General features: G+C 28.2%; 1 protein-coding gene across 1 annotated transcript; it reads left to right on the plus strand.

Moving 5' to 3' along the window:
- Positions 1-7,129: 7,129 nt before the first annotated feature.
- Positions 7,130-10,313, plus strand: LOC114132649 (facilitated trehalose transporter Tret1-2 homolog). The gene is made up of 6 exons (XM_027998162.2): positions 7,130-7,296; positions 7,621-8,001; positions 8,656-8,933; positions 9,033-9,266; positions 9,583-9,831; positions 9,944-10,313. The coding sequence occupies exons 1-6, from the start codon at positions 7,260-7,262 to the stop codon at positions 10,190-10,192; spliced, it is 1,428 nt and encodes a 475-aa protein (XP_027853963.2). The 5' UTR covers positions 7,130-7,259; the 3' UTR covers positions 10,193-10,313.
- The last annotated feature ends 6,400 nt before the right edge of the window (positions 10,314-16,713 follow it).

Consider the following 16,713-nt stretch of genomic DNA (forward strand, 5'->3'; position numbering starts at 1 on the left):
ATTTTTGTGCTGAGCAGGCATAACTCATAAATCATAACTATAATCAACATATAATATTAAATTATAATTTACATTAACATTGGTATTTTTAGAATGTTCTAGAACTAATAAAACCAATTTCTAATAGTTAAAAACTTTTTTATAATTCGGTGTATTAACTATTCTACCGATATTTATCTACTTCTATTTTCAACCGAATACATAAACCTATATAATTATAGATATTGGTATGTGGTTGGTCATTAATATATACCTATTGTATACCTATTATATGCATTCATGTTTTGGCAACAAACATGTTGTGTGCCTACCAATTATGAATTTGTCTCAAAAACCTAATCTATTTGGTTACCTACACGAATTGTGTAACTGTGTCACATAGTTGTTAGTTATTGGTAGGGTTGTGCCTGGTAAATTTTCGATCATGTTTTATTTTTTATTATTATTATTATCATTTTGAAATGAGGTTTAGTCATATTCCTTTATAAACATTTTACTGTATTTTGGTCAGATTTATCTATTATAAAATAAACCAGTGGGTAAGTAATGAATAACACACAATTGGTGAATAAACACACAAATTTAATGAAATTTTAAATATTAATATTAAGATTGCTCATGTGATCAGAGTGACCTTTACCATTGTCTAAATCTTTGAAAGGACTTTTTAGTGGAAGGTTTGTGTCTGCATTCATATCATGTGGTTACAGAATATATGGATGGTGGTCAGAGTATTGTCTATTCTCATAATATATTCAATAAAATAATAGTGCGAGTGATTAGCTGGTCGCGAGACATTCACCAACCTACACTTATTAAAATAATAAAAAATATGCGAATTTTGAAAATCGAATCATCGACTGAATACAATAATCGATCATCTGAAAGCAATTCGTTTTGATTTACCACCATTTCTCAAACCATGGAAAGTTTAAATTTTAAAATCAATTGTATAGTATTTGATTTTATATCAAATGATTGCAATTTTTGAATATTCATTTTAAATTTTTTAAATTTTTGATAATTTATGAGTTTTTAATACATATATTTAATATTTAAAAACTTCTTTCAATTTAATCAATGGTTATAAAATATATAACCTATTTGTTTCCGTTGAAATATAATTCTTGTAGCCTATAGTAAATACTTCTATTATTTCACCGGATATAGGTAATATGAATCGCAACTTATCTACAATCTACATAGTAACTGATAACTAGTTTTAAAAATAACTAAATAGTATATTGATTAGATGATCATAGGGTCCAACAGTTTCGATTTTTAAGGAGATTAAAGTAAGCAACAAATATTAGAAATATTTCAACGACTTCGATGCTATAAAATAAATATCCTGTAACGACATAATTTAATTTATAAATGTTATTATAACTATTGATAAAAATATTATGAGCACCAAATATTATTATTGACATTAGGTATATCAAAAACGATATTGTCTGTTATACCTGTTTTTTTTTTTTTTACAGACAATTGTTGTGTTCAAATATGTAGGACATAGGTAAGTAATAGGTACTTATCAATAATTTTCTAACATATTATTATACAAGGTTAGTTGATCATTGGTTTTAGTTTTTAAGTAATAATGTATCATAGTTTATGTATCTAGTTTTATACTTGGTATACTATGCGAATAGTTAAATATTCTGAAAACCATCAAAACTCGCAAGATATAAATTTCTAATGGCGAAAGTCTAAAAGAATTTTATTATATCTACATGAGGTATAAAATATTTACATCAAAACGTTATGCAACCAATATAAAACAATATCATTCAACAAAAATATGCCCTCCAGAGGTGAATATAATACAACAAGGAATGTAGGATATTTGTGGTCTATAAGACATCATTTTCCAAATAAGTTGGCATTTGGTAGTGTTTACGACGTTTACGTATTTGTATTATTTAAACGAACAAATTTTATATAAATACGATAACCACGCGTGTTCGGAATTTGAAACTAGGAGGCGCTCCGACACGAACTTCAATAAAGGGAGACTTGTATGTCACTATGCATACAAACAAAAATAATGTATATATCATATATATATATATTCTACAAAATGTCTACATAAAAATAGAATAATACCTAAGCACATGCATATTACCTACGTCCTACATTTAATTTTTTGTATCATTATTGTATTTAATGTTTATATTGTATAGGTACAAATTACTAAATCGTATACATTTAAATGAATGACGATATAATACTTAATATGTGATCCGATTGGTTTACTGGTGGTTTTACAGGGGGATAGGTGGAACGCCCCCCCTCCTTGAGCCGTGTAAAAACTAAAAATATAAATGAGCATTGAGCAAACAGTTTACTAAAAATCGTTTTGGCGATAATTTTATTGCAAAACTGTTTGAGGGCGCTCATTCTTTACTGGTTTATTCATATGTACCGTAATATGCCGTATCAAGTGGTATCCATAGATATTAAAGAAATAAATATCTATGGTGGTATTAGAAAACTGATAAACAGTAAGCAAACCGTTTTCTTTCGTTTCCTCTGCGAAAACACAGATATGATTTTGGAAATAATTGTTGTTTTAATGTTTTTATTGGTACCTACCTATATTTTTATGTTAAGCCATTGTAGAAAAACCTTTATGGAATTTATGATTACTTATGTATCAAGTAATAGGAAAAAATAAATGGGATATGTATGCAAATTATAAGTATATGCAAAATATTTTCGCCACCTTTCCTCCTTGTGGCTTCTCAAGAACCACCACTGGATTGGTGCAGAATAAAATTATTCAATAATAATAATAATAACGTTTATTCAAACGAATAAAAACGGGCAAGTACCCAATAATACAGATAAATATATGTGTACATTAGTATATAACATACAGGATGTTTCAAAAGACTTCATCCGATTACGAACTGATATAGTTCGGCAATGGTTTATCGCAGTTTAATGACCAATGTATTAATGAAAAGATTAGATAACCAAGTTTTTTTTAAGTTATCTAGTTGATAAATTTGGCACCGTAATGGCTGTGGATTGAGCATAAATGTATGCTAGATCAATACTAGAAAGGTTGCTGATCATATCTGGTGTCATGGCATTAACAGCATTTTTTATTCTGATTTTAAGCTCTTCCTAGTTTTTAGGAAATTGTGGTACATACACTTTCTCTTTTACGAAACCCCGTAGCCATTTTCCTCCAAAAATGAAATACCGTTTTCCTTCACTATTCATTTTCCACCAAAAAAAAAAAGTCAAAAATTGTATAAATTAATTTTTAATTTTTTGGTGAAAAATTAACATTACAAGAAGACGATATTTCGTTTTTTATGGGGTTTCGTGTTTTTTATTTCATTTGTTATATATTCTATGGACCGTACCAATATTCCGACAATTTTAACTTAAGTCTAGAATGAAATGGACTTATTCCAGACCATTTTATGGATTACTCTTCAATTGGCGAGACAAAAATGCAAGTAGTCTTTCAATAATTTTACAGTTTGTCTATTTATTTATCTTTTTATGCGCCGTAAGCGCGTAAGATCGTATCGACGGCAGCTCGCATCATCACGAATAAACAAAAGCAACCAACACTACGACCGACAAGACTGCAGTCCTCACAGGGTCCTCCGATTTACCAATTCGATGTGTAACACCTCACACATACCTCATTAAACATTTTCCTCGCTAACATAAAATTATTTCTCCTAAGCTCGACACAAAACCCCATCACCTGTCAACTAATTCCCCTATTTTCATAGGGCCAAAACAGTCTTTTAATAACACGTTCAAATCAATGTCGGTTACCTGTATTATTAGTGCAATAACGGCTACCGTCAAGACTGAAAAGAAACGTCAACAGAAGAGAGCAGACAGCTCATGTTATAAAAATCATAAGTTAATTGGTCCTGTGTGCCAACACATTCTTTCTTTCTACATACGCACAGATACAACAATACATACCTACGGTAATGAAAATGTTCTAATTTTTCCAAATAAAATTTATAATTTAATTATCATTAGTGTTTACTGTTTAACCTAATAAAATGGTTTAGTATCCAATATTGTAATAATGTATTATTTATTTATTTTTATTAAATTTTAAATAAATGTACATCGTGTTAAAGATACTCGTATGTACATTTCTTTTTTTTTTAACTCGATAAAGAATTATTGAGTATATACTATCTAACCTAACCTTACTATGTATAATCAATGCTACTATGTATCCACTATCCAAACAACGACTTTTGTACAGTACGATACGGTATTTTAATTAGTATAAAATTAAAAAGTGTGTAATGACTAATGACAGTAAAACATAATTATAATATTTCTATTTTATTATAATATACACATACATGTATGATATATCCCAGGCGTTTGTGTGATCGTCATATGCATAGATTTGTAAATAGATAATATCTTAAAATTAATCTACACATTTTAAATTCCTATGAATAATGTTTATGAACTAAAACAAAATAACTTACATCGTAATTCATCATTAAAGGTATGTATGTACTTTCTTCCAAATTTGAACTTTTAACTGCCTGTGAATTTTTAATACTTTATACGAGTATAAAAGCAACCTATGTGGGATCTTGTATTAAATGTATATTAAGCATTTTGACCAAAAGAAACCATTTTCTATGAATACATAAAAAAGTATCAAAATATTTTGAAAATTAATAAAAAATTTACTTAAAATTTACTGAAAATTATAAATATAAACACTTGGTGAAATTTTCAAGTTATTACGGTTATTCAATTTTAAATTACGAGAATACAAAATAAAAAGATAATTTTTTTAAAACTGATTTAGCTTGAAAATTCCTGTGTATACTATTATTTTTTTCATTTTAACCAATTATTAAAATAATTACTGGAAAAATTTTACTTTTGACCCCCACTCCTCTCAAAGCACCAATAAGATTCAATTTGCTACCAGAAACCATTTCCAAAATTGAAAAAAAATTTTCTACTCAAAACGGTGACAACAGATACACAAGCACAAAAAAAATAATACAAAAATAAATGCATCATTTTAAAACTTAAATCAATACATTCACTACTCGTTCAGAATCTAAAACTAAACTAACTACTATTTTGATATGGTGAGGAGGGGGTGTTGATGGTAGTCTTAAATAATTTCTCAGCTTCATTCAAAATATATCTTTTACATGGCACTGTTAATAATAGGTACTCATCGTATAATAATCTATATTATATAAGTTAATCTAATTTAAATGTTTTTTTTTATTTAATATTGTGACGTTTGATCGTTCAAAATCTTCAAGAGCCATATACTTTATTGATATTTAATAATTTTCCCTTAACGTGAAAATAATACTTTTAATTTTATATTTACCATTTACATCAACGGACTACCCTAAATAATAATAATTATAAATCTAGGTATGGAAGTACATAACAACTAATTCTAAATCTATCCTAAACATGAGCCTTATATAGACACAGTGAATGCTATGTCCTTGGACAAACTCAACATACTACCTCCTACCTAGACGGTTATTATACACGCTTTACATACATATATGATACTATTATTATTATATTATCATTTATCAGGTGATGACGGTATACATTACAGAAGAAATATAGTCATATGCGTCCCAAGAAAAAAAAATTATGAAAATTTTAGGTAACCTTTAGGTAACTTAATCTTTGCATACTATTTAGGACTTAGGTATTATAAAATATTTTGTCATTTATAAATATGTTTTGAGAGTAACTAATATATGTAAAAATAGACACTCATTGTAAGACTGTTATTGTGAAGTTTTCCACTAACATCACAAGGAATAAATCAAATAAATAATAATATAAAAACGAGTGAGTAAAATGGGTTGTATACTTATATCTATTCTGAAAGTGAAATGTAAGTTGTACGTTAATTAGATGAAAACAACGACAATACGTGTACGGCGTTCTCTAGATCAGTGTTTCTTAAACTTTTTTATCCGTGGAACTCTTTTTGTGTCCACTTTTATCAGGGAACCCCTACGTTTTTTTAAAAATAATGTTACCTATTTTTATTTAGCTTTCAACAATAAGTTACTACAGTTCGATAATTAGAACCCCTACTCTGTTTCAATAGTTTTAATACAAAAAACATTTTTCCCGCTAGCCGCTACATTATTTTTAGTCAGATTTTTTAAAGTAATTTTCTTGAAAATGTTGAAAAAAGCGCTCAAATTTCGTGGAACCCTGAAGTGATTTTCGCGGAACGCTAGGGTTCCGCGAAACACAGTTTAAGAAACACTGCTCTAGATTATGGATGAACTAATTTAACCATATAAAAAGATGACGAAATAAGTTTAATATAAATATAACAATTTAATTTATTATTATTTATTAGTAATAAGTATATCATGTACAATATTATATGCATTAACCATTCATATACAATTTTATAGATAATAATATAATCAAAAACAATTCAGTTTCAGTAAAATTAACATTAAAACTAAGAATTTTAAAAAACAAAAACTTTGAAATATGATGGCGACTACCCTCTTCATCAATACTTCCCTCGAAGAAGCACTTGCATAGTATAGCCAACGTTATGTTTAACAGCGTTTTCACTATAGTTAAATTGGGCCCCTTTGGTGTAAGCTTTGTATATTGAATAATTATCAATAATTTATAGTCGATCTGAAATGAAAATATATCCCCGAACGGTTTCCTTTGTAAATAAATCAATATTATTATCGATTACTCAAGTATCGAAAAATATTATAGTATTGTATTCGTATTATTCGTCTACGAATATATACTAGTGATCTATTTTACATAATAATTTATGACTATACATTAGTAAATAACAGGCGCGTACACAAAAAAATATTTTGGGGGGGGGTTTGGTTTTAAATTTTTATTCTTATATAATCTAACCTAAGGTTATAAATAATAAAACTTATTTCCTGAAATTTCGGGGGGGGGGGTTGACCCCCTAGAACCCCCCCCTTGTGTACGCGCCTGGTAAATAATTATGTGTCTTAATAATTGTAATCGTACAAAAATACGATGATTATTTACAAAACATTATTATTGTCATCGGTGATATATTATATATTATTATAATTAACACAGTAACCATGGATACGTGTTTACTGTAAAAATAAATTGACATGATATTGTTTTATATTCTCGCTCTCAGTCTTTGTTAAGCTACTAATTAAGTTCTTATTTTGTGTATACATTGCAGTTAAATCTATAAAAAAAGTATTTACACAATGGAATCTTTAGGAAATATAATTTCCGCTTTAACCGGTACGTATTATATCCTTTCACTAAAAACAAACATCCTTTTAATGTTTTTGACCGATATTTATTACGAGGATTTAACCATTCAAATAATTCTCAAATTTTCCAAAATAATGTTCGCTCAGAAATGTTTCTAATAATGCGATGATGTGGTTGTTGCAAATTGATCTGTCTATTTAAATATCGGTCTAGTTTAAAAAATATATACAAACCTTCTAATATCAACCGCAAAAAAAAATATTTTAATATTCCGAAAATATGTGCGTCGCTATGACCAAATATTATATGCAAATATTCTCGTAAAATTATTATAATTCAATACCTTTGTAGCATCATCAGTGGCGATGATCATCGGTGCTATAATACGGGAAGTGGAATGGCCATCTCTACTCCTGCAGCCCGGATCGGAGATTTTCGTTTCTCCGATAGTCGGTGATGGCCCGTGGTGGTCGCTTACGGCCTTCTTGTTCGCAGTCGGGGCAGTTATCGGTGCGCTATTCGCTGGTCCAGCATTAGTCAAGCGTTTTGACAAACGACTCGGCATGGCGTTCTTCGATGCAGTTTTGAATATCGGCTTGTTTGCCATCACTTTTCCTTTCGAATCGACAGCGTTGATCGTCGCCGGCAGACTAATCCTCGGCATCGGATCGGGAGCACTTTCCGCCATCGTACCCGCATACGTTGGAGAAATTTCAGAACCGAAAATCCGAGGTATTTCCTATATTATACACATTCATTTTTACTTTGCTAACCTTAAAAAAAATATTGTACCTTGTATAGGTTTAGGTTAGGTCTATATACTGATATAATACGGTAATAATATAATATAATATCACATATTATGATGAGTAGTCTGATGAAAAAATATTCATAAAGAATTTCAATAAAAAAAAAATCGGATGCAGTATAATATTCTATCGTTGTTTTTTCCATTTCGTTAAATTTAATATGCAAAATCTATATTACTAAAATCCCGAAAAATGTCGTACGCAAAACGGCGATAACAGTGGAAAAACATTTACATAAAGAACAAAGATAAAATGCGTGTCTCTCTGTATCCCACCAGGTAAATCGTGGTATTTCGTTGATGTCCATTTTAAATGAATTGTTAGTGGTATCAGAAACTTGAAATTTGGTATCGATAACTCGATACGTTCTGAGTGTGTATACCATGAATTAAATTAATATTTTATGTACAAACCTTTTATGATGATAAAGTAGTAATTTTCAATAATTCAAAAAAAAAAAAAAAAAAAACACTGCCCAGCTATACCTATTATGTATTACAATATATTTTTGTCAATCGTTTTGTCACACGATAATTTATTTGATTTATATTACAAACCATATATTATTTTTTCGTAGGTAGATCGAGTGTGCTGTTTCCTGCCATCATGGTAATGGGCGTCGTGATATCCTACGCATTTGGTCCGTTTAAACAGTATAATCATCAGCAACCTTTCGACGTGTCGTTTAATGTATATTGCTTCTTGATCGTGATGTTACACGCAATCGGATTGTGTTTTATTCCTAAATTGCCGCACTCGTCGTCAAACAATTTTTTCGGACAACGCCATGACAACGAGTATAGCGCGATCAATTTGTTGGGTGAACCCCAATGGACGGAAATATTGTTCCCAGAGGTATATATTTACGTATTATAGTATAAATAGAGATGGGAGAGTTAAATGTGATCCACGTGTGAGTGGTTTATAAGGTAAAACGTATTATTTTTTAAACAGTTTGAAACCGATAACTACAACAACGCTAGTCGACGAAGCTCATGGTACTATAATACATTGGACGCATTTGATTCTGATTCGGATCGCAGAGCACTCTTGATCGGTGTAGGGTGCATGTTTTTCCATCAAATTTGCGGCAAAAATATAATATTATCATACATGATTCATATAATGAAAATATCTGAGATACATATCGACTCTAAAACAGTATTCATCACATTAGGAATCATTCAAGTTAGTAACGATATATTTGTATTTTTCGATCAGAATTTGGTTCTTTAGCTTCAATATACGCCTGAAATAAAAATATGTAATATACCTACATTAAACCGAATAATCTATTATTCGAAATTCAATTCAGTCAAAAACTTATAATTTAAATTTTATACAATTGACTTTTTATTCTAAAATTCATCAACCAAATTATGCTAACGTCAATAAATTACTTGAATAATCGTTGACGAAATTTTAATATATTTACAAATCAATTTATTGATTTAGTTTTTATTAATTTAGATACAACTGTTTTATTTTTATATTTATATTTCAGATCTTTATGATGGGCGTCGCAATAATTATCATCGACAACAAAGGTCGTCGTATATTACTGATCTCTTCGGCAGTGATAATGTGTCTATGTTTGGCTGGTTTGGCATTTTGCATCATTTTTAAAACTCAACTAAACACTTCCACATTTGGTAATCTATCAATGATTCTTATCATGATTTTCATTTTGGCTTATTCCCTAGGATTTGGCCCTGTACCTTGGGTTATAATGGGAGAAATATTTTCAACGAAAGTACGTTTAAGTATTATCAATTCAATAAACTATGATATCTTTACTATGAAATGCTAAAAAAAAATACATACTTGTAAATGCCATGCAACATAATATATTATTTTTTATCAAGGTGAAACCATACGGAATAAGCTTTGCAACAGCTATCAACTGGCTAATGGTCTTAGCAAGTGTTTATTTTCCATACGAAATGAACAAATTTTTCAGTGTAGAACATTTTTTCCTATTTCACTCTGTATTATGCTTGTTTGGTGCATTATTTGCGTGGAGAATTGTACCAGAAACTAAAAAAATCAACTTACCGCAGATCCAATGGGAAATAAGTGCCACTTTAGAATTTGCACCCTACGTATATATATAAAGTATAATGGCCAATGGGCACTCTGATACAAAGAATTTGATACATCAGTAGTATTAGTATATGTTTCAATAAAAAATAAACCAGTTGTAGCTTTATAGGTAATTACAACTGTTTCTATTGTTGTATTTTTCATGATTATAAATATTGTAAAAAATTATTTTCATTATTATTATTTTCAACTGTTTCTATTGTTGTATTTTTCATGATTATAAATATTATAAATAACTTTATAAATATTGTAAAAAATTATTTTCATTCGTCTAGAGAATTATATAGGATAGATCTTTACTTTTTATATATGCCGAGTACTATTAATATAACTAATAAGATATAAATCACGAATCGGTAATAACACCAAGACAAACGTTTATTGTTTTATTCAAAAATATACGTATAGTATTTTTGAGAGAAAATAATATTTTAACTCCCTAAGTGATAACGAACATTTCTATGACAAGTAATATAGATGAGGATTTTAACTATATTTTATTTTAGATTTACAATAAAATAATGTATTATAGAAAATAGATTAAGGATTTAGTACCTGTGCAGTAGCATTTATTTGATAATAGTTACTATGACGTATACATTTCTAAAATAATGAATATGACATATCTATTTAAAACAAAAATAAGCTCTATTGGGTAATGTGGTTATATTATACGCGTTCACTTTCATCTTGGTTTCTCTATATTATAATATGTACCCAACTACCTACCTTCCAGTAGTTAAACCGTTTACCAAAATACTTATAGCAAAACTAGTTAAAGGTAAAATGATTTATCGTGATATTTCTGAATACATTTGTGAAGAAAGATCTGAACTGAATTTGGTTCTATATACATAATTTGTCAATTAAGAAAATGCAGTATCCGGCAATTGAATTATGAATTTCTGCTTAGTACAGTTAGTACACTAATACAGTCTTAAACATTCAACGAATTATTCATACAAGTATTTATAAAACGTTTCATCGTTTTATTTATTTTTAATAATCAACATAAAACAACTTAACTCTAGCTATAACCATGATCAAACAGAATTGAACGCCATGGTTAAATAATTTCATTTGCATAAACTTATAAAGAACCTTTCTGGGAAGTTTATCAAATAGTCAATTTTATAAAATGAAAAATAAACTATAGCAGTGACTTTCAAATGAAAAAAAAATAATTTATAACCAATGATAAATACTAAAATGATATACACGACACGACCACATTTATTAAAGTTTTATTGCACTGCTAAATTTAATGAAAAAGTATTGATTAAATAATTTTCACAGACCAAACTAATTTTCGCCCTCTGAAAAATGAGATCTGATATATTTTATCACATAGTTTTGAAAATATATTTTTTTTATTTTATCTAATTGTATTATTAATAATCTGCTGTTTAAACTATCATTTAAATTACTTAATTTTATACAACCATTTAATAAAAAATTCAAATGACAGTTTTCACAATATTTGTACTAGTAAAAAAACAAAAGTTTTCACACATCTGTATAATAAAAGATATAAGGATAAAATAAAAACTGAATCGATTAATCATGATTAACTTCTAAAATATCGATTTTGAACTTGTCTTATTTTTATGACATAGTAACAAAATCCTGATTAGATAATTGCCACAACAATATAAGGAAATTTAAAATTCATAGTCATGATACCCAATTGTGTAATTAGTAATTATTACGTTAGCTCATATAGTTTATAGACTTAAAGTAGTAGATAGATCTGTTTAACAACTATGAATATAAGGCGTATGATAATGCGTTAACTTTTTTCTATAGCTATAACTTTTTTAGTTAAAAGCAGTACATCAAAAGTTTTCCACGGCTCTCATTATTCTACATTTAAAATTGAGCACAGATGCAGTATTTCAGAAAGGTCGTTTTCTAATTTTTACCAGTAGTTAAAAAAACTGCGAAAAAAACGATAGAAATTATGACGTAAATCTTAAAAATATAAACTTAGCTAATCTAAACTTAACTAGATCTTTTATAAAAACAAATTATATTTTAAAATTTCAAAGTTTATCAAGTGGTAAATAAATAAATAATTTGTATTAATTATAATATGATTAAATATGTATAAAAATAACAATGAAAATAAAATTATGTGAATTACGAATTTAGAACATTCTAATAATTCAATAAATAATCAAATAATTTAACTTCTTAACACATAATATTATATTTACAACAGTAAAATATATCATAGGTATCCTTTTTCGTAAATCGAATGATTTGTTAGCTATTTTTATTCATCTCTCTTTCTGTATTATTTCTATTATTCCGTTTTACGATTCATCCATAGACTACTTACCTACGTCATCGCGAATCGAGCCTAAACCTCTTGGTGGTGTGACACAGTCTTCGTGGCTTAACATTATCCGTAATCTCGACCCAGACGTGATATTATCAGGAAACACTCAGCTGAAAATCCCAATGACGATTTTCAAAGATTTTATTTTGGGGATGACAACGGCTGCTGCCGTGGAAGATTGGAGCATGTTAATCCCAGAACAATCGAAGGAAAGGCGCCCGGCAGATAGGATTCTAAAAATATCGAAAAAGAAAGTAGAAACCCATCGCACAGACATTAATTGTTACGTTAATGCGATTTGTATTGATTATTTTTCCAGCCTATACACCAGTCATCTTACCGTGCAAAACCAGAGTAGGCAATGTGGAAAGTCAGGGGAAAGAAAAAAGAGAAAGCGAGCAGGACTCGTTTTAAATCTCAAATTTGTTTTCCGACAGACGTACCTATTAGTGGTTATTATACACTCGTTTTCGGTTATAAATATACAAACAGACTAACCAATTTTGCATTAAATACAATAAAATTGATATCATATTATAATATTACAATCATTTTATTATTCTTAACCCCAAAAATTTACTTAATTTTAATTATTTAAAACTAACTGTCAGACATTTCTATGATGGCGTGGCTAACGTTCTGCAGTTTAACTACTTTAACTGTATAATAAATTTGATGTGTTTTGAATATTTATCGTTTAAAAAATAAGAAATTAATGTTTAAAATATATTCAACAATGTTCTTTTGTATTTTTTTGAACAGATGCATAGGAGTATGCGAGAGCAGATGGTGCGTATTTACTGCTACTGCACCTGAACCGTACCCAAGGGCCAGATTGTAATTAGAGAGACCACAAAGTATTCGCTGCTCGACCAAAACTTTTTCGTTACCCATGGCCTAATAAATTTATTTATGAGCGATAATTACAAACTATTATTTTAATTTTATTGTTAATTAGTTTAGATAAAAATAAAGAATTCATAAGTCATAGTATGAGTAAAAAATTTGCATCGCCATATCTCATGTATTTATTTGTTAGGTTTATCTTTTTAATTTAATTATCTGGATTAATTCTTTTTTAGTAGGTATAATTGTTACTTCACTTTCAATGTATTGTTTAAGTATCAATAAATGTACAAAATTCAAAACAATTTAATCATTGTTATAAATAAATAATATAGTAACAACTTACAACGGAACACAGTAATAATAAAAGAAAAAAAAATCAATAAATACGAGTATATGGGCTTACGATGGAGGGCATTGGATATTGTTTAAAACTGTTTACCAAGTATTGAATTCTTTGATAGACAAGTTTATTTTAATTTTTTAGTATTGGTACTATAGTTCAGTCAGAAATGTGCAAAAACAAATTGTATTTGAATTATTGCCAAATTTTTAGTTATGCATTTTGTAATTATGTACAATGGGCTGAATAAAAGTTTTTACAGATTCGCAAAAAAACTTGGGAATTGTTTTATAGTCTTTATATAACATTACTATCGTAATTCATCACAGATATTTTTTTTTCCAAAAAGTTATCAATAAATGTTGTTTTTATAATTTAGGCGGGGTCAACAAAAAAAAAAAAATAATAATAAATGTTTATAAATTATAATATATTTTATGACACGGGCAATATTTCGAGTTATTGAGTTTTTGTAAATTACAATAGTGTATATGTTTTAATAGAAAAATTATAATTATACGTTATGAACGTGGCCGATTACAATATAAGTCGCTGTCGTTAGTTTAAGAAAAAATGCATTGTCAAATGAAAATATCTACCAACAATGATATTGCACGCAATTTTCTAACTTTTGACAAGTTGTTTTCAGCGTTTTATTATTTTATACACATTATACGTACACTTCAGTACTTTACATATATAAATATAAACTCGTATACATGAGAATAAGTAATACATCATGTATCAATGTAAATTTTTCCATTGGTGGGCTGTTTTGGTTAATAAACTTTAACTTTGATCGATAAGAACTCAAACTTCGGGATGCTGCTTTTATACCATTATTAAATTACTGCACAAGCAAATATAAATAATACAACGCTTAATCATCTATTTCAAGTAATGCGATACAGTATAATAATTGTGTAGCCAGAACTTTGCATTAACTCAACGAATTTGTTCTTATTGACAAAAGACTTTCGGACAAAACGTTGTACCACACAAGATAAATCGTTAAACACTGTGAGCATGACAACATTGATATTTCAGTACCGAAAAGGTTTGAGTTGAATTCATTGAAGACCTAAAACGACACACAAACGAAATCTGAACAGACAGGACCTATACTCGTTTATATTCCGCTTTAATTGATAGTATAACTTCCAAGAAACGGTCGATTCTCCTTAAAATGGCATAATCCATAATTTATGTCTCGTAAAAATAACATGTACACTGCACCTGTTTATAGTTCTCTGGCCCAAGTTTATAGTCAACTGTTATCATCACTTTACTACAGATTTTTATTTTCTTAGTGTATTAAAAACATTATAATATACGTCCACGTAAAGTGAAATAGATAAAACCGTAATCCCCAACTAGACATTTTATACCTATAAAAATAATTTTAATATCAAATGTTTGTAAACCTACTCTGTAAATAAATGCTTTTAACTTGTATTAAATTTGGGTGTGTACATACAATAATTAAATACATTATAGAAAATTGGATGTTTTATAGTGCCCATAAATAATATGACTGATTAAAATCTGTTATTATTGTATATCTATTTTATATTAAAATATTATCTAAATGTAATAACGTTTTTACATAAAGTAACAATCATTCATTCATTCATCTGTTATATATTATTTTAATTTAAAAGTATTACTCCGGTGGTATTGTGTTATAATACGGTTTTTAAATTACAAAACAACTTTCATTAATACTATAAAATGTTATTCGCAAACGAAAACCTATTCATTTCGGACAACGGATTATTTTGCAACCCATTTTCGTTTGTGTTTTGATGTATCAAAATCCAATTTTAAACCACCGCCTCCTGGTTTCCAAACAACAGATAATGCGTGTAAATGGCGGCGATGTTATGGATAAGCAGAGAAAATCAATCTTTATACTTTTCTCGTGCTTATTCCTAATAAAATTAAAACTGTCTACGAACCGCTTGATAAAATTGGATTGCGCGAAGAATACCAAACTTTGAACAAAAATGGGTTGTTTATTAATCACACAGTTAGAAAAGTGTTCCCCGTTTGAAAATCAAAACTTTTTATTTGTGTTTAAAGAAAAAAGAGAATGAAAGAGAAGAGTACAATTTTGAATTATGCATTCGAATCTAATTGCTCAGTGGTTTTACGCGCTGGAGTAAAAGTTTTCAATAGTTCTTTGTACATTTAATCCAATCGTTAAACATAGTTTCGTTTAGTTTTTAATTTAAAAATTCGTTGTGATTAATAATATCATTCATTACATGTGAATTAGTATTAGTACGTAAAAATCAACTTTAGTTTGAATTGATATTCTTAAAAAATACATTTAACAATCAACAAAAAAAATAATCTTTATTATTTTAATTATAATTCACAAATATTTATTTTAAGGATTCTGGACTTCAGTAAATATATTATTATCTTCCCTCCATTTATATTTAAAATAATAATATGTTGATGGTACTTTATACGACATTTATGTATTTGATTTCTCAGCTCAGTCTCTTCTTATATTTTAATGAAAATATTATTTTTATTCTTTTACTTATTGGATTGCAAATATTTTATACTATGAAGAAAAAAAACAATTGTGGAATATGTTTTGATTTTTAGCTATATCTGTATTTACATTTCCATGTTTTTTTTTTAATATTATCGAACACCAGAGTTATACATGCACACCAAACTACATTTTTCAATAATAAATAAACTAATATAAATTTGTAGATAGTATATATTATAGTATGCAGCAATTCAACCTTTATCTTCAACTATAAATAATAAATAATCCGTGGGTTGTGGACAACAGTGCTCTATTGTAGCGATAGCGATGATAATTAAATAATATGCTGGAAATCGTAATTCGTTCAGGTCGTTTATGTCTGCTTAAGGCTTACATTCTGAACGGATGAGAGGTTATAATGTAATAATGACCCCCCAAAAAATATTCATGCTATAAAAATGAAAAACGGACAATCTTTTTGAACAGCTGAAAA

The sequence above is a fragment of the Aphis gossypii genome, chromosome 1, assembly GCF_020184175.1.
Source record: "Aphis gossypii isolate Hap1 chromosome 1, ASM2018417v2, whole genome shotgun sequence".
NCBI lineage: Eukaryota > Metazoa > Arthropoda > Insecta > Hemiptera > Aphididae > Aphis > Aphis gossypii.